General features: G+C 51.5%; 1 protein-coding gene across 6 annotated transcripts in view; it reads right to left on the bottom strand.

Moving 5' to 3' along the window:
• Positions 1 to 6,677: 6,677 nt before the first annotated feature.
• LOC149340517 (uncharacterized) overlaps positions 6,678 to 19,638 on the bottom strand; it is an 84,386-nt gene continuing 71,425 nt past the window's right edge. For all 6 annotated transcript variants that reach the window (XM_089549329.1, XM_089549326.1, XM_089549330.1 and 3 more), the window contains exon 3: positions 6,678 to 8,559. In XM_089549329.1, the coding sequence (XP_089405455.1) occupies positions 8,119 to 8,559 (441 nt within the window). In that variant the 3' untranslated portion in view covers positions 6,678 to 8,118. The remainder of the gene's footprint in view (positions 8,560 to 19,638) is intronic.

The raw sequence follows: 19,638 nt of genomic DNA, 5'->3' as shown, positions 1-19,638 counted from the left end.
CCATGGAAACTATATAGAGAGTATTTTTCTAGCGGGCAATTATGCACCAATTATATCAACAAGAAATGCTAGTTAAAATGTAGCATTGCCAGCATAACAAAAATGCAGAAGTAAGCTCATCTTGAAGAGCCGTCACAAAGGTGCCATCAGGGAAAACCAAGAATGAACTGTGTTCCTGTTTCCGTCAAAGATGGTTTGCAGAATGCAGCACTGCCAAAGGAAGGGTGAGAACTTAGCAGCAAGTTAGCCCCTTTTTCCTTCCCCCCATAGTCCTCTCGTGATACTTCTGTTTCTGTCAAGCCAATACTTACTAACACCAAATTTTATATTTTTGAAATCAACGGCTTGTATTGTACATTTAGTGCTTGAATTTCAGACGAAGCCCCGTCAGAAAAAAAGCAAATGGAACCAATTGGGTTTTCAACTCGTTTCTTTTTTTTTTCTTGCCAAAGAACGAACATGATTTTTTTTTTCCAGCTCCTGAAACTACTTTTCATGCTAATTGTTTTGCACAAATGAATGCATTGACAGTGCTCTCAGACGATAGAAACGATCTTGGTAGCCAGCTCTGCTAGCCGTGGCACTACTTTCTACAGAAAGTTGTGCCACAGAAAATTGATTTTAAAAAAATGGTTTGTAAATCGCAGCATGTTGTGCATACGAAAGTCATTGAGACATTGATATCGCTAGCAGACATCCATTTTTCTGCCTTTGTCATCATTCCTTGTGCACAAGACTGTACTGCAGGATATACGTGATTTATCAATCAGAGGTTTATGCTTTATGATTTGGCACATTCCTTCATAGCTCTGTCATCTCTGCTGTTACTCTAGAAGAGAGGAATAGTCGTGCTGTTCTTCCTAGCTTTCTTTTCATATTCACATTAGGCCTGTGCAGTAACAGGCGCAGCTAGGTACAAATTATTTATAAACGCACTAAAAACAATTACTCTGGCGCATTACGGTGTGAACTTCTGTACGGGCATACGCCCACATGTGCGTAGAAATTTGCAACATTTGCCAGCCTCATTTTACAGCCTGAAACTGTTGTGACAACTTTTGTTAGCATTGGAAGCAAAGCTGCATAACTGAAATATTCCGTGTCTTCATACACAGGGAATGCAGTCCCCGGTTGCAGCCGATAGTCTCCTCTTAAAACATGGTATAATGGCAATACTCGTTACTTAAGGCATATTTTAAGCATCGCATTTTCAACGTCTGAGAGGCTACGAAAAAATATTTGATTAAAACGAGTTTTTTTGGCTATGGCCGGACTCGATTGAAGGCAGCGCAGCGCATGTCCATTCAGGCTGTGTTTAGGTATGTCTGGTTAAAAAGTGCGTACACAGATGACGCCAGTTGCACTGGCGACAGTTGAGCGATTGAGATAAATGGGGGGAAAGCAGTGGGCTAGGGAAGTTTGCTTTTATTTGTACATGAGGAATGTCGCCACAAAATGGAGAGCGCAAACTTAAGAAAATTGACAAGCAAATATCTAGAGATCAGTTTGGGGGCAAATCAGCAATTATCGGTTAAGAAAAAGGTTAAAGAAACGGAGAGCTCTGTGGAAAACAGGGATGCTGATGAAATCGGCACTGGGAACATACGGAATGTTTAAGCAGGAAATTGCCAATGAAAATAACTACGATAATTGTAGGGGAAGCTCTTTGTTGTTCGAGGCTAGGGTGGGAGTTTTGTTGACTAAGACATATCGAGTCAGGTACCACGAGATATGTTATGCGGTGCGTGTGGAGACGAGGAGGAAACGGCTGAACACTGATACTTCTCTGTGAAGGGCTTTACGCTACAGTTGAAAGCAGCGGGGCTGATTTATTCAAAGCATTGGGATTTAAGAATAGTGTAGGAAAAATCGATTTTAAGCAGGTAGAAGTAGCCAAGATTGGTGGCTAAAATCAAGAGTGAAATTTCACGAGTCATGGCTAGGTGGGGTTCAGCCTTATCCATCTATCCAATGGTGTAAACCGCGCAGTCAGCAGCGTGCAATACAGCCTTCCACGGGAACCCTTTGGCAGCCATGCTCCGGCTGCGTCCTCCAAGTATGTTGTTTGCCTTCGTACCAGCACCAAACCTTTGCCCCCGCTTCGAACTAGAGGTGGACGAGCTTCTGCTCCTACGATTGCCTTCTTTACTTACCGGATCCTCCTCTCCACCTCTGTCCATTTCCATTCCACAGTGTAGTGCGGTTGAGGTGGTCCCCTATAGGGGACTGTACCATGCTGTGGTTATTCACATTTTCACCCATCCTCACCCCATATCCCATTATAGTGACAACCCCCCCCCCCCCCCCCCCCCCCCTGCGGGGGAGAACCAAGGGCAGAACTCTGGGACTTTCCGTTCTGACGCACCTACGGCGTGACCGCGGTGAGCTAAGAAAGCGCGGCCAACGTTTACTGCACTCTTTGGTGCATGTAGATATTGCTCATTAATGGCAGGTCTTTCATTCCATAAAACAAGCAGTGGCGAAAACAAATGGGCGACACTGCAAAAGCTTATGGGCACGAATATGAAGAGGCCTGGCCATGCGAACTGCACAAACCCGACTGCCGTTTTAATCCTTTAACCACCGATGCTTTTTCCAGCACAGATGTTTATGGCCCTCTCCATAGTTTTTGAGTGGTGGCCGCCGTTGAAACGTCGAACATAAAGAGGAAAGCGCAGTAGACTCAGACGCGGGTGGGGGGGAAGGGGGGGGGGTGGGGGGGGGGGGAGCGGCTCGGATTGGTCAGATGGTGCACTACAAGTGGAGTTCGTGATTCGAAGATTGGTGACTCAAAAGCAGAGAGGTGACATAAGGTTAGGAGTGTAGGATTCAAAATTTATGTAAGAAAAATGGCGAACTTATAGAGGTATTTATTACGCCGAAAAAAATATTTAAAAAAAAAAACGAGCACGGTGGCAACTGCCACCACCCCGTTTCAAACGAGACACTCCTATCTTCCATCCTTCGTGAGATGCGAGCTAATATCTATGCTATGTTCCGCCAGTTTGCGTAGTGCTTTCAGTCAACGACCGAAGGCAACATGCCGCACTTGTCGACGAGCAGTATCTCTACTCAGCTGCACTGTCCGTCCATATTGCCAAGAATCATAATGGTCAGTATTTTAGGGCGCAATCTGTGCAACATATTCAGCGAATCTTCGCTTAGAAGGCGTGGGAAAATAGTTCAGAGCACCCCATATTCATGTTTCGGAGTTATTGGGTGGGCTGTACACAGAACCGCGACAATTAATGTGTGTCCACATTCAAGTTATTGTGGTGCATTCGCTGCTGTCGTTCCCAAGGCGCATTGTTGGCTGCAAAAATAACTGAATCATGCCATGTTTCTTATTTTCCTGAAACGGGCATAGGCATCATGCTTTGAGGTCGTTGTCGTTTTCCACTTGCGGTGATGCTCAAACGGCGGCTCAGCCAAGTGGCACTGCAGAGATAGCGAGCCGTATTTACAACTTTGAAAAGGATATGAGCCCCACTTGATCGGCACTTGGCGATCTTCTTATATACAGATCATAGATAAATAATCTTTGTGGTCACAAGATAAACGACTTTGACAGCTGCATATGGTTAATGGCTCGTGGGTTTCTGGTGACAGCCATCTCTTGAAAACAAGTTGAACTGTTGCGGTCTGATAGGAGCTCGAATTATGAGTGTATTTGTCAAAAAAATGGTTGTGGCTTAGCTTGGTTAAAGGGCAACTGACCACCCCCTGGTCGAAAACGCTCTCTACCTCTTTTGGAGCGAGCCTCCTCTCCTTCCGCTCCCTCCTCGAGATTTTTCTCTCCCGCGCCTCGTCGAGTAGGCTCGGCAAGGCAAAATCACCCTTCCTCCTCCGATGTTAGCCGGAGGCGTGGTGTCTCCCCGGTCAGTTTGAGGGGTGGGGGGCTCGACCACCTAAGCATGTTAGCGAGCGCATCCTTTCATACATCTCTTTGTCATCCGCAGTTAGCGAGCCACCTTTTCATTTTTTTTTTAGGCCTCCCCTTCGTTTCACGACCGGAGGGGCGGAGGTCGTTTTTGTTCGAAACACGCGGCGAAGCGCGGACCCGGCAACCGCCCGTTTGCTTTTCTCCATGTGTGTTTGTGTTCTGTTCTGTGTGTTTGTGTCTTTTCTCCGCTCCTAAAGGAGGGGGGGGGGGGGGGGGGTCGAACCGACTCACTCAGTTTTACTATTTTTTACTTTTTATGGCTAGGGTTCAAGGCTGTCACCATACGCTCCCTCCGCAGATTTTTTTTTTTTTTTTGTTCCTTCATGCGGGTTTGTAGGCTTGTGCCAAGACAGAAGGCGCCGCGGAAAGCGTTGTGCAGACGACGCGACGCCAAGGCTACGCCCAACCATGGCCGGGCTAGAGGGGTGACGCAAGAGCGCGCGCGTCACCACTCTAGCCCGGCCGTGGCCCAACCTTCTCCCGTCAGTCACAACGATGCACCAATGAAATGCCTTTAGCGAAAGTAACTCCCATGACGTCAACGGGGTTCAGAGTAGTGGGGCGGGGACATTTTTGTTGAAGGAAAGAACGAGCGAGCTTTGGTTTGAATTTTCGCAGCTTTTCGGGGCGCGCGTGGCTCTAATATTTTGCAGAGGTTATCTTCGATGCCTCATCTACGCAGTGGGCTTGTTTTTCAAAAATGTCCGGACCCTGGTCAGTGGCCCTTTAAGCCCGGTAATTGCGAAAGCAATATCCGTAGCTGCGCCATGATTCAGCTGGTAGTGTAGCTGGTGGTGGTGCTTGTGGTTACACTTGTGGTGATGCATCGGTTATACAATCCAATCCAATGCAGTCCAATCTTATCTAATCCAATCCGCACCGCGCGCGGCGGGCGCAGGAGTTTTAGGCAGCAGCCGCCACGCGCGGCCTCGCCTCGCGACGGCACAAGTTGGAGCCCTGCTCTTGCAGCTGTGACGTCACACCGCTAGGCGCGCCGCTCAAGGTCAATGGTAGCTACCGCGGCCTCGCCACGCGAGGAGCTGAAAGTGAAAGTAGTATTGCTTCGCAATAAAATATACAGCCCACGAGCATGCCTCAGCGTGACTCCTTTTGCATAATCTCGAAAGTGGATCAAGGAACTCGTTTCCTCAAACATTCCAAGCTAAGGACTGTCAAATAAGCTAAAAGAACCGCAGCTGGCTGAAACCAACAGCACATAGTTTGCCGAACGTGTTCGCCTTTCTACATTGGCTGGGTAGAAATGCGAACGGGCCTCGCTTGCCTGCGTTATTGCAGCTGTGCTGGCTGCCCTCGTTAAAGGTGCGCTGAAGAGGAATATGAACTCGTCTTTTTGCCTCGGGAACTAGATCTACACTCTCCCAGCATTCTTAGAAACTGCGATTTATTGCCCTGTGCGCCCGATTTCCCTATTTAAATCGGATTAACGTCCGCCTCCCGCCCTTTTTTTTTTTAAATAAATTCATTACAGACGGTGAAAGGAGTCGACCAACGCACGGAGTACCTTTCAGGCAGTCGCGTGGCGACTTTTCTTTCGCTTTTATTTTGTTTCTTTTGGGTTTCCGTGAATAAATAGGTCTATAGTCAGAGGCTACGTAGCTGCAAATTAGGCCCACGGAAATAAAAATACGCGTGGACTCTTTGCTTTCTCCGGTCACTACGCATCACTCCGCCGATGGCAGAGCGGCAAGCCGCCACGGGACTAGGTGAAAGGTTGGTCGACTCCTCCCACCGTTTGCAGAGAATTAAAAAAAAAAAGGCGGGAGCCCGACGTTACTCCTATTTAGGTTTAGGTTTAGGTTTATGAGGTTTAACGTCCCAAAGCGACTCAGGCTATGAGAGACGCCGTAGTGAAGGGTTCCGGGAATTTCGACCACCTGGGGTTCTTTAACGTGCACTGACATCGCACAGTACACGGGCCTCTGGAATTTCTCCTCCAAAGAAATTCAACCGCCGCGGCCGGGACAGAACCCGCGTCTTTCGGGTAAAAATTAGGGAAAACGGCCGCACAGGGCAATAATTCGAAGTTTCCAAGAACTCTCGGAACGTGTAGATCGAGTTCCAGCGGTAAAAATACGAGTTCAGGTTCCTCTTCAGTGCACCTTTAATTCATAATCGGGGAATAGCGATCGATATATATTCCAGATAATCAGCTCATCACCCTGGGGGAAACGTTGCTCAGGCTGTCCTCATTTATTTTTTAGATAAGCGTTATAACATCGATGCGGCATTTTTCAACGCAAAGAGCTAGTGCCCTTGGGGCATCATAATAATGCAGGTAAGTTATGAGAGGGGAAAAAAAATTCAGGAAAATGCCGACAAACTGATTTATGATGCGGGAATGTACGTTCGCATGGCAAAATGGAGGCGAATCGACATATGCGGCCCGTGCATATTTAACGAGTAGCGTATTGTCTCCAATTCAGCAGATCAGTTTGGTAGAGCAAGATAAGGACATGGACTTTACACCTTCGCGGCACCGGGGCGTCACCTGCCGCCTGGACATTCTATGTAGCTGATAAAAGAATGCTACCTAGAGAGGATTCGAGAGAATTCTGTCGATTTTGCCTTTTAGTTCTTTGCATCGCAGTACTCGAATTAAATAGCGAGGAGAACAGTGGACAGGTGTGGCGCTGAAAAAACTTGCAGATTCGTAAGTGGTCGTAAATAGATTGTTCGTGTCATGAACGAACAGAAGAAACAGTCTTTTTCGCACTTGAACTCTTTCAACACCTTTACTATGCTCTTCTTGAAAGCCAATGGAATCAAAGCAGAACGACTATGTCGCTGTAAAGCTGTCTCAACAGTTTTACTCTTTGTGAAAACCATCGGAATAAATACACGACACGTACAGCCATTCATTTATAATTGCCTATACAGTTGCTTTCTCTGTGGTCAAACAAGGCACGTAAGTTTGCTCAAACGAGACCACCAAACTTTCATCAAAAAGTGATCATGCGCAGTGAGCAGAATCTTGCCAACGGTGGCAACTCGTTTTCTGGGGAAGGCACCCGGAGAGGCTGATGCAAGAACAAATTACGGAATGTCACCTTACTTCCTTCCTTAACTTTTGGCGGCTTTCTAAGTACCCTGTCTAGTGTGCACGCCCAAACAGAAGCATCGGCTAGAATCTTTAGGGATTGACACTCAAAAGAGGATTGACACGGAATGCCAAATAGCTAGAATGGCAATTCTAGAGGAACAATTGTAACGCCGTAATGTTCCTCTGAATTTCTTTTTTTCACTGTTGTTGATTTTCTTCACCCAAAGTTCGCTTGGCTAAAGTATGTCCAGACCGCACGGTTGAGGCGCAACTCAATGGACTCCACAGAAAACTTGAGTGTCATTTGACGTTGTGCATTCTTCGGCATTGAAGCTGCGGCAAATGTCTGTAGTTATGGCGCAAACTTCAGATGCTTGGAATACGGCTGCCGATGCATCTTTGCTTGCGTTCGCCTGTTAGAGGCTTTAGGCATGTAGCGAGCGTATTTCTTTCTGGTGCATGAAATGTAAAAATATCATTCATCGTGCCAGGAACGTACATTTCGTCTTTGTGTTTGTACCTCATTAGCCATCGAAAAAAGGAAGACCCTGCTCTGTAATACATGACTGTTGAAGCCACCCGAGCTGCTCTCACGGCTTTTGATCGCTCGCGAAAGTCTTCATTCGGGTGCGAAGTGCCGTTCAAACAATCGTCCATTAGGATGCGAAGCTCTTTGGACGATATTATTTGCTACGTGCATGACGGCTGCTTTCTGGCGGGCTAACGAATGCCACTACGCGATGCCCTGCCGCTGTGGCAGTCCGTCGCACGCCTGCTTGGTCCCTCCGAATTCGGGGCGTAGCACGCAGCCGTTGCTCGCTGCCGCCGGCGAGACGTTTGTTCGGACACGAATGACATCGCCGACTGGACCCGTGACTAGAACCACACGACTAGCGAGCTGGCGCAAGTTTTCCCCTTACTCTCTCATTCTGTATCCCAACCGCTAAAGCCGATTTCCGGTGACCTTACCCAACCAACATGCACAGAAACACGCCTATTCCGATCACTGAGATCACCAGGATACCCTTGCGGAACACCCTCGTTCAACACGCACTCGATGGCTCCTCGTGGCGAGGCCGCGCACAGTCACAGTCTGGCCATGGCACACTCAGTTTCAGGCACTCTGGTTTCGCATATGGTTGCTGACGGTGAGCAGTATCTCGGGGCTGGGTAGTGTGCCCCGCCTCTGCAGCTCTTCGTACGTGGGCAGAGTGGCAGTGTCCGGGGCGGGTGTGACGTCCACCTGGACGCTAGGCCTGGCCGACGGCGGCCGGCTGGGCCTGGGGGGCACCGGAGGTCTGGACTCGGGCGGCGGCGACTGCTGTTGCTGTTGGGCAGGTTGTGTGGCGGACGGCGGTGCCGGTCCGCCGCCGCTGTCAGATACCGCAGCGCCGAGCGCCGGCAGCTCACAGCCGGAGTTGGTCCAGTCAAGGGAAGGGTACTTGATGGCCTCGTCGTACGGAGGCGGTAACTCGTTGCGGGGCGTCGCCAAGACGAAAGGCCGATCGCGGACATCTCGGGACGCCGCTGCAGACAGGGTTCCAGTGCCTTCGCACTGCAAAAGTAAAAAATAAAAACGAGAAACCTTCAATAATTTCCGTTGGCAAAAAAAAAAAAAAAGACATGAACTGGGAGTAGAAATTGAATAAAACCGCACTTGTAAGGACAAAGATAGACAATAAGACACGACGCTGAGCAGGTTGTGTCTTGAACATTTCTTTGTACTTCGCACTCTGCTTAACATATATTTCCTTTTGCCCACTGTGGTAAGCAGCTCCGCCCGTCCCTTCCCAGTACACCTCTGGTTCGACCAAGAGGTCTGCCCACGAAAGCCGATCGTTTTCTCATTCGTCGAGTGTTGGCAGTCGCTCCTTGGTGGCTTTTATTTGAAGTTTATTTCCTTACCAAAGAAGGCCGGCAGCCCCCTTCATTCTTTATTTCGTTTTTTTTCTGAGAACTGTTAGCCCTGAGCACATTACACCTGCGCTTCCAGAGCTAAAGAAGAAAATTCTGGGAGCCTGAGATCGAGCGGCGCGTAACAGGACACAGGCAGCGACATGTTAGCTAGCGCGAATAAAACAGCGGATAGAGACATATAGAAACAGACGGGACACAAGCTTTCCCAACTTTCTTGCTTAATCAGGACATAGATGACGATTAAAGCACAGGAAGGTTCACGGCCGCTGTCATGGAAGTTTCAGCTAAGATCGATCTCCCAATGACGCTTAGAACCATCTGTCACCGGTCATCGAGCAATAAAGCTAACGAAACCACACACCGCTGGCCAGTCTTACCGCGAATTGAGCCATGGGAGACTAGCAGTCGCTAGAATACGTTCAGAGGAGCTGACACTGCTGGCGTATACTGTGCGGTACGTATCATCAATTGTTGAAGGGCGAAGATGATGCCTAGCTTGATCCCTCAAGGGAAGTAAGATGGTGGCGATGAGCCTGCAGTGGATGTGCGCGGTGGAGTCGGATCCTGCCCTAATTTCTGTCCATGTCATGCTTCGCTCTACTTTCGGCTACCAGACAGGTTGTAACATCATCATCAGCTGCCTCACTACGCCCACTGCAGGGCAAAGGCCTCTCCCATGTCTCTCCAATTAGCCCTGTCCTTTGCCAGTTGCGGCCACCGTATACCCCCGCAAACTTCTTAACCTCATCCACCCACCTAACTTTCTGCCGCCTCCTGCTACGCTTGCCTTCTCTCGGAATCCACTCCGTTACCCTTAGGGACCACCGGTTAACTTGCCTTCGCATTACATGCCCTGCCCAAGCCCATATCTTCCTCTTGATTTCGACTCAGATTTGCTGAAATCCTCTTGAAGGCTGTGTGACGGCGCGCTGCCAGCTGTGGGGGCACGAAACAGGGCACATATACACATGTGCGCTGTGTGCATGCCGCATATGTGTCTATTATATTTGTGCCAATAAGGCACGTGTAATGCTGCTCGCCACAGAGGAAGCACGTGCAATGAAGTGCGTCAGCGAAAAGCATGACGGGTGACGGGAAACATTATTTTCACAGGAATGTGAGAATGATAGTTATATGCTGTTAACTTGTGCAAGTGCGTGATGAACACTTCCGCTGTGACGCAGAGCGGTGCTCGTAAACGCGGCCCGCCCTTTACAGTTGTTGAAGACGCATTGATCACGGCTCACCTCCTGCGGGATACTGTGCCTGGCAACTACATTATCAGCATTGAAAATGAGTGTCTCCCAGGCACGCATATGTTGATGAAACAACAGAGAGGGTATATAGTCGCGGCCATAATATGGAGCACTCATCAATAATGAGACTCGTCTCACGGCTTACAATATTCCGTACAAAAAAAAAAATCTTTTTGTTAGGGATCTGTAGAAACAACTCAAAGCCGGTTATTGTGCTCTTATTGATACACTACCGAATGGTCATTAAAGGCGTATTGAGAACATGTTGAGCCATACAGAACAAACAAACAAACGAACAAACAAACAAACGAACAAACAAACAAACAATTTTTCTGCGAAACTTGTTTTCTGTCTGTGTTCATCGCCGGCGGCGCGCGCGCGCCCTTATCACTTAGTCAACGGGAACCGGATTTCTGTGAAATTGTAGCTGTGTGCAACTGTTTCCAGGATGTTCAAGATGGCTGTCGATGTTTCATGCTTCCTATCTGGAAAGTTCCCTTCTGTCTTCCAAATGAACGAGGCCGAGGGCGACCGCCACTTCTGATCACATGACGGCACTTGATGCAATCGCCGCCACCGAGTTTCTTTGCTTTGTGGACACAGGTTCGCCCAGTAAACACTGAGATCTGCTCCAGCCTGATTGCATGCCGTCCACGGTCGTGCCTGGCGTCACAACCTCGTGACAACACTGTCTGCGAGTGATAGCCGGTACAATGGCTATACTACTTCGGAATGGCGAATACATATCTTACACGGCACCTAGGCAGGGATTCACCATTGTGGCCCTCTGTACATTATTATTTTCACTGTATCCTTTCCCCATTCCGTCGCTTTTCCCCGTGTGGAGTACCCGGGCAGAAAAAAGGCGCCTGCCCTTGCAAAAATATTTTACACAGTCTACAGACTGTCCATAGACTTTTATCTATCAAGTTTATAGACTTTCTATAGACGAATCCTACAGACTGGTCTTCAGGCAATTGAAATCCTACAGACAGTCTATAGACAATCTATAGACTTATGGCCATAAACTTTTATAAGACTTTGTCTAAAAACTTTGAATAGACAAAAGGGAATATCTATAGGACGTGTGGGGTTTAAATCGGGGAGATAAATGCGTATTCCCCGTTTAACCGCGGCTGAACCAGTTCAAAACCGCGCGGACCCCACCCCGTGGTCGCGTACGCTACTGAGCGCACGCCGACCACGGCGGGCCGTGCTCTACGGGAACAAAGGAACGACACAATGGCTGACACAAACAAGGCATTTATTGCTATAACAACAATAACGCCAGCTAGCAACAAAATACACTGAGGAATCTAGGATGTCCGACTCACCAGCACGGCTACGAGCGAACGTCCGCCCACGGTAGGGCAAAGGGATAAGCTTCGAGGTCGAGCGGGACGGGCTCGGCGGGAGTAAGTTCCGACCAAGAGGCGCCCGTCGACGAAGAGCGAAGCCGCGAGCGAAACGTCCGCTTGCTTCCCGGTGCCGAGGGAGAAGAGCCCCCGTCGCTCCCCGCGAGCGCGCAGCAAAACGCCATCCGTGGCGCTGGTGTCGCTGCGACGCGAGCGCCCTCCCTTGTTAGTTACAGTAACCGAACCGAGAGGAGTGCTTTTCGGGGGGGGGGGGGCAGCTAACAACAGTGGGGTGCGTTGAGGGAAAGCGAACGCAGGGGACGAAGGCGTCCCCACATCCCCCCAACCTTAAATAGACCCACGCGCCTGCAAGTTACATGCTATGGAGGAGTCTCCTGGTCTTCATGCACTTGAGGCAAGTCGTGCAGCGGAGGTCACGCCGACAGAGTGCACGCAGTCTTCCGCGGTATTCCGAAGGCGGCGTGAAGGTCTCCGCTGGGACGACTCGCATGGCCCGAGGAATATGTGCCCGCAGGCCCGCGAAGAGGAGGGCCGGTTGACCACTGCAGTCCAAGATTCCGCAGTAGTCGCCAGGGCAACAGCAGCCTGAGGTGGCTGCTGTCTGGTCTCGCCACGGCTGCCCCGGATGGATGCGGCGAACAGGATACAGGCCGCTCCGTCGCAGCAGGCGGCAGCGAGACGATGTGCACAGGACAGCAAGCCGCAGTGGCTCCAGATCTGTAAAATTTCCGAAACACACTCCGCATGCCTTTAACGTAGGTCACGGGAGGGGAAACGGCGTACACAAAGGCCTGGTGGCTCAATGCTCAACTCGCTAGCAAAACGTGTCGGGCGGCTGTGCAACGCAAAGTTCGAGTGAACAAAGCCCTTTCTTGAGTTGAACGAGAATGCTCAGTTCATGCGAGGTTAAAAAAAAACAGGCGGCCAGCAAAGTGCGCCCCCTCTCAACACCACGGTCCGGTGGTCGTGTCACTTTTGACATGGCGCAGGCAGCTATGAATAGCCTTAGGCCTCACTACCATAGTGGCGGTCGATGACCCCCAACAAAAGAAAGACCCGAAACGGGTTTCGTGCGCGCAGCCGCGAGGAGACATCAGCTTTGTGGGGTGGTCCTCCCCGCTCACTGCACAAAGCAGCTGCTGAGTGATCGGCGCCCACCGTATCGGACGGTGTCGGAACGCCCGGTGCCGAGCTGCAATACCAGCGAGCTCGTAACTGCACCCGTGGCCCCAGGCCACCCGGCTCCCAGAGCCGCGACTCCCAGAGTCGAAAAAGAGACAGCGAGAAAATATATACAGAAAACTCGGACCACCCACGCGGCTTCCGTACTCACTCTCTTCGGGCTCGGCAACTCCGCGGGCGCTAGGCCTCGCGCTCCCTCGATGCGGACCAAGTGGTTCTTGAAGAAACTCCAGGAAGAAAACTTCACAAAAAAACATGCTGAGCATGTCGAAAAGTTCAAACATGCTGCAGCGCAATACACCTCGCACTCAAGAAAGCATGCCGCAGGTCCTAGCGATCAAAATTCACTCTAGGCCTAGCACTTGTCAAGTCCGGACAAAGAGCGTTCCTCGAACCGAACAGACTGTCGTCCAATGTTCCAAGAGCAGGCCCCACGTTGGGCTGCCAGATGTGGGGTTTAAATCGGGGAGATAAATGCGTATTCCCCGTTTAACCGCGGCTGAACCAGTTCAAAACCGCGCGGACCCCACCCCGTGGTCGCGTACGCTACTGAGCGCACGCCGACCACGGCGGGCCGTGCTCTACGGGAACAAAGGAACGACACAATGGCTGACACAAACAAGGCATTTATTGCTATAACAACAATAACGCCAGCTAGCAACAAAATACACTACTACTGGTGGCTACGGTGGGGGGGTACGCTCGCATTCTGCCACCCTTTTGAACGGGGGCACTGCTTGGAGCGGGGTGGGGGGTGTAGGGATGGGGGAGGGGGGGATTCGCAAGTAGCACGCGCGCAATGGTCGACACTTGTCAGGGCTCCTTCAGCGTGTGGTGCAGCTCGCACCGGGGAGGGGTCCTATGCACCGGGACTGGTGCACGGGGGCAGGGGCCCTGGAGGGGGATACAGCTGGATGGCTGGGGAGGGGGTTACGGTTTAGAGCCTGGTGGCCAGGCCTGTCACCTGGAGGAATTTCAGGAGTATCCTGAAGGCAGCGATGGGGCTGCGGACGGGGTGGAGCAGGTCTTGGACTGAGTTGGCAGAGAGGCCCAGGGCGCGGTATCCTTGGACCATGGTGGTGCGTGCTGCGTCCAGGTTCGGGCAGGAGCAGAGGAGGTGGTCTAGGGACTCATCTGCCCCGCAGGAGGAGCAGGCTGGGGAGGAGGCTCTACCATGGCGATGGAGACTGGCCTGTGTCCAGGAGGAGCCCGTTCGGAGCCGCAGGATTAGAGAGCGCTCCTTACGCGGCAGGTCGTCAGGAACCCTTAGGAAGCGCTCCCCCGCTGCCAGTCGGGGGTCTGGGTGGAGACCCTGGATGGCCCTCCTGAGAGCAGGGCGGGCAAAGTCGAGTTGGGTGACTGCCGGGTTGATGGGAGAGCCGCTGGTGTGAGCAGCACCGGCCACCTGGTCGGCCGCCTCGTTACCCGCAATGCCGACGTGGGAGGGAACCCACTGCAGGGAAACAGGTCGGCCAGAGTCCTCGATGGTCATCAGTCGGGCCTTGAGGCGGGCAACGGTGTCCTGCCTTGTCTGTCCCTGCCGTAGGAGTTGGAGGGCAGTCCTTGAGTCCGTCAGGATGACGGTTGGTTGCTGCCCAGGGATTAGACTGAGGATGTCTGCGGCCAGGTGGAGTCCGGCCAGTTCGGCTGCTGTAGAGCTGGCCGGGAATCCTAGCCGGCAGGCCAGGGCTATGCCTAGGGCTGGCACGACGCAGGCTGAGGAATCTAGGATGTCCGACTCACCAGCACGGCTACGAGCGAACGTCCGCCCACGGTAGGGCAAAGGGATAAGCTTCGAGGTCGAGCGGGACGGGCTCGGCGGGAGTAAGTTCCGACCAAGAGGCGCCCGTCGACGAAGAGCGAAGCCGCGAGCGAAACGTCCGCTTGCTTCCCGGTGCCGAGGGAGAAGAGCCCCCGTCGCTCCCCGCGAGCGCGCAGCAAAACGCCATCCGTGGCGCTGGTGTCGCTGCGACGCGAGCGCCCTCCCTTGTTAGTTACAGTAACCGAACCGAGAGGAGTGCTTTTCGGGGGGGGGCAGCTAACAACAGTGGGGTGCGTTGAGGGAAAGCGAACGCAGGGGACGAAGGCGTCCCCACAGACGGAAACAGAGTCTAAAAGGTCTATAGAAAGACTACAGACATGTGGCCAACCTCATTCCTCCTCCTTAATACGGATAACTCGCACTTTGTATAAAGCACGGTGCAACGTATATAGATGAGGACACAACAAGCGAAGCGCGCCGGCCAGTTGGCTCAGTGATTGTATGTTGCACGGTTGCTGACCCTCTAAAAACACGGGGTCGGTCCCCGCCGCGGCGGTCGCATTTCGATGGAGACAAAATGCTAGAGACCCATATACTATACGATGTCGGGTCACGTTTAACCTCAGGCAGTCGAAATTATCCGGAGCCCTTCTCTGCGGCTTCCCTCATAGCCTGAGTCGCTTTGCGACGTTAAACCTCATAAACCAAACCAAACAACACGCGAAACGTGCTGGGTGCCAGCGGCCAGATAAAATACCTCTCTCGCGCCTCCAAACCGGGCCTGTGACCGCAGGGAACGCGATAGCGTTGTGGCTCCCGATCTGCAGAAAATCCGGCGTTGTCTTCGTTGTGAGCGAAAATCCCCGTCGAAGCAACCTATAGGTGGGCCACCTATGGATCACGTGACCTTTTGGCGTCGTCGCATCCTGCCCACCGGATTGTGAGCTAACTGACCAGCGTGGCAGATGGTAGCTAAAATAATGACTGGTCTCGAGAGGGTGCTCTGGAAGAGCAGCAAACCCCACCGGTGTGGCGACACCTGCCATCGCAGGGCAGTGGCGCATCGCTTCACCGCTGCACCACTGCGCCAGGAGTGGTATGGCGACTACCAGGGATCTGTACATGTAAAGTCGAGAATGAAACTCCGTATATATGGGCGTCCACACATGAACACCATTGGCCGAGCGGTGAAATTTCGCCTTCAAAAAGAAAAACGTACAGTCTTTGCCAAAAGTAACTGGGCACAGGGGGGTTTGTCTCTTAGCCGCGTAGCGAAGCACATACGGCAGCCCTTAAGCTATGAATCTGTGTCAAATAAGGTGAGCTCTTTTTCTCATGGTTTGGCACCTTTTGTTCTTTAGGGGTGCCGTAACGACTCCATTATACGGTTGAGAAGCAAAAGCCTGTTGCTCGGTTACTTTTGGCAAAAGGGGGTACATACGGAAACCGGAGCCGGATGTTATCGCGCGGAGCTTGTTTCTTGGCACTTGGCCAACCGGCTATACCGTTCAGCGCTACCACGCCATACAAGTGTGGCAAGCGTTCTTCTGGAGCGCGGGCACCACCACCACCCCCATGCAGTGACGGAAATGGATGCAATCGGCGTCGGCAAACAACGTGCCAATGATCCAGCGAACAAGCGAAATAATGAGAGAACGACATGCTTTGTTATCAAGGCGTTGGTTTTTACTGGTGTAGCAGGTTCGATCTTACGCCGTGCTTCAAACTCGCTAGGGAGCCCATTTTAAACGAAATCCTATCGCCTGCCAAGTACATCAAAACGAATCTCAAGGTCCCTTCAGCCTTGCGAATTGAGAGTAACATGACGTGTGATGTGGATCAGATGAGAGCGCGACTCTGCATAGAACCGGTAAGCCCTCTTCTTTGCGGAGGACGCTTCATTCTTGCGTCCGAAAGGTCACAAGCGCAGCGAAAGCGAGGTGACTGCTGGGCAGCGCCCGCGAAGGCAAGCCTCCGGCCTTCGTGTGACGTCGAGAGTACCGTCGTGGTCGGTCCACTGGCGTTGGTGCAAGCGGCCTCGGTGAAAGCGGAGTCTGCGCGGCGGAGCGAGTCGGTGCGCGTGTGAATCGGCCGCTTAAGCCCCAACTCCAAGGACCCTTCCTAGGTGTACGCGCTCAGCGTCGGCGCTCTTGGCGTACGCTAGAACCGGTCTGCGCATGCGCACTGCAGGAGACGCCAGCGAACCTCGGCGAGGCGCCGATATCTGTCACTGCTAGATATCTGCGCCAGCGCTAGCGCGAGCGCCAGCGCTAGCGCGAGCGCCGGAAGCTGCTCACCGTCACGTCTCTCATACACCAATGGAAGGACGCGGTTCTCGGGACTTCCGGTGCGGCTTTTCGCGCGCTTTTCAATTGCTGTCTACATTTTTGCTTGGTGCCGAGGCTGTTCGCGCCATGTCGCAAATTAAAATAATAAATGAAAGTCTGATCGCCGCAGTAGAAAGGCGGCCGTCGCTCTGGCAGGCGAGCCATAAAAGCCATAAAAATAAGCTAATAAAGGCAGCATTGTGGCTTGAAGTGGCAGCGGAGATTCTGCCAAGCCTGCCAAGCACAGGTAAGCCGATATCTTGCTTGTGACGAGTGCTGATTGAGTGAAATGTGCTCGAAAACGCTTGTGGCAGTCAGACTGTTTTGGCCAGCATCTGCCTGTAAGGTCTGGCAACCACACAGCAGCGTGAGCACAAGCGCGAGCAGCGTGCGGCAGCGCTAGCCAGCGCCTAGTACCATGGAGATGCGTACTGCTGCCAGCGCCTGTCGTTGCGCGGCGCCAAGAGCGCCGACGCTGAGCGCGTACGCCCAGGAAGTGTCGTTGGAGTTGGTTAGACCTTGAACCGACTTCGGCGCACGCTTGTTGAAGGCAGTACGTGCGTGTGCGTGCACGTGTCCAACCACGGGGACACACGTCCGCTAAAAGAAAAATGTTTGTGAGGATTAAAAGTCGACGTACAACCCTGGAGTGCTGTACTGCTGAATAATTTCCCGCGTTTGTATAGAGCTTTGCAGCTAGTCTGATGGGAAGTTCGCTGACGAAGGACGGTTTTGGAGTATGTGTGAGTAAAAAAGAAATGAAATGGAAATTGGTTTTCAAGAAAGGAAAAGACGCAGTAACTGTCTCACATCCATGCTGACGCCTCAAACGCGCCGTGAGGGAAGGGATGAAGGAGGGAGTGAATGAAGGAAGAGAGAAAGAGGCGCCAGAGTTGAGTGGCGCGGAATAATTTAGGTCACCAAGGGTTTTTTTTTTTTTTATTGTGCGCTGACATCGCACCTTATGCGTTTCGCGTCCTCATGCTCAGCAGCCGGGCGCACTAACCATTGAGCTACCGCGGAGTGAGTGAGTCTGTATTCGATCCAGCATCCTTGGGCTCAGTTTAGCGGGGCACTATATACTATAAAGCAACCGTGGCAGATCACAGGCAGATTGAATCGAATCCTTACAGTGCTTGCTGCCAGACGTGGCCGTGACCCGACACTGCCTTGGCAAGGCTAATGACGGCATCGCCTGCGCTCTCGATAAACATCGGTTCTTGTTGTCCTTTAAGTCAACGGCCTGCAAACAAACGTGTCTGTACTACCCCCTCCTCCTTTCTTTCTAACCCTCTCTGGCTGACGGCCGTTGCCCGAAGGCCTCGTCGTGGCGGCAGCGGCAGTGTTGTTTCGACGTGTGAGCAGGAAGGCCTTTGCGGTTCGATCGGTGAGGAGGAAGTGACCTCAACAGGACGGAGTAGCGGCAAAGCGAACTAGCTGTGCGGCATATAAAGATTGCTCGAAAGCTATGCACGAGATGAAGGCAAGCGTGTTACTGGGCGAGTAACGTGACCGGACTTCCTGCACTGACGGGGACACTCTCGTTTGAGACGCAATTCGTCCGGGTCGTTGACTTCTTTTACGTCAGAGAATCTCCACGTTCCGTCAGTGCGGAAACCACGCGCCGTGCACTGTTTTTTCGTCCCTGTTCGTGTCTCTTATTTGCTGCTAAAGTTTCGTATCGTTTCTGTGCGGTTGCGAAGTGAGTAAAGAGCATGCTAAAGGACGTAAGTGAATGTACGCAACGACGTACTAGTAAAGCCGGTTTTCCTTTACTGCACATTGGTTAATGCGTATTTAAAAATTTTGAGAATGGAAGAAGGAACGAGGTATCCATTGGAAGCATCGACAGACAACGAGTTCTCCACACCTCTAGCAGCTAGCTGATCCTCTGCACATGCGCACCATGGACCTCAACGGTGGAGAGTTCCGTCTTCGATTGCGTGAGAGAGCTCTTCACAACAGTAGACCATGAAGTCATCTTAAGGATTTACGCGACAACGACGAGACACAGAGAGACACCCAGGACGACGCTGGACTATCAACTGAATTTATTTCAGCGAAGATCACACATACATTTCTTCAGCAATAAAACTAGACACGCCCACCTGACAACATGAAACGATAAGCAAACCTAACAGAGGAAAAGATATGTTCGTCACACCACGCTTTCTGTAGTCATCTATGGGGGCTCAAGAGCTTAAGAACCTAATTTCCTTATGGAACAAGCTCAGTGACGTGCCACTGGCACATATATCCTCTTGAAAAGACGCTCGTCTCTCCACGCTTTCTATTGTTGTCCACGGGTGCTCCAGTAAGCTTAAGAACCTAATTTCCTTATGGGAGAAGCTCTCTGACGTATCACTGACACACGTATCTTCAGCTCTCTGACGTATCACTGAAGATACGTGTGTCAGTGATACGTCAGAGAGCTTGTTACATGAGGAAATCAGGTTCTTGGTCTATTAAGAGTCTCCATGGATAACTATAGAAAACGTGGTGTGACGAGCGTCTTTTATTCTCTTAGGTTTCTTACTTTTCTTTATGTTGTCATGTGCGCATGTCTGGTTCCATTGCCGAAGGGTCGATATTTGTGATCTTCACTGAAATAAATTCAGTTCATAGTCCAGCGTCGTCCCGTGTGCCTCTCTGTGTCTACGTCCTTCCGCTAGCTTTATTTGTTCGAAATATGTACCAACTCGCCCATCTGTCCACATTACTGGCTCCTTAAGATGAATGGAAACCAACTAGCCCACTACAGCGTACTGTCGGCCATAAAGTATTGCGGCTATGTGAGCCAACATCATGTCGCAT

Source organism: Amblyomma mixtum, chromosome 6 (genome assembly GCF_055824585.1).
Source record: "Amblyomma mixtum isolate Tamu chromosome 6, ASM5582458v1, whole genome shotgun sequence".
NCBI classification, from domain to species: Eukaryota; Metazoa; Arthropoda; class Arachnida; order Ixodida; family Ixodidae; genus Amblyomma; species Amblyomma mixtum.
Note: the sequence above shows the minus strand (reverse complement) of the source record. Positions and strands in the feature narration are given on the sequence as shown.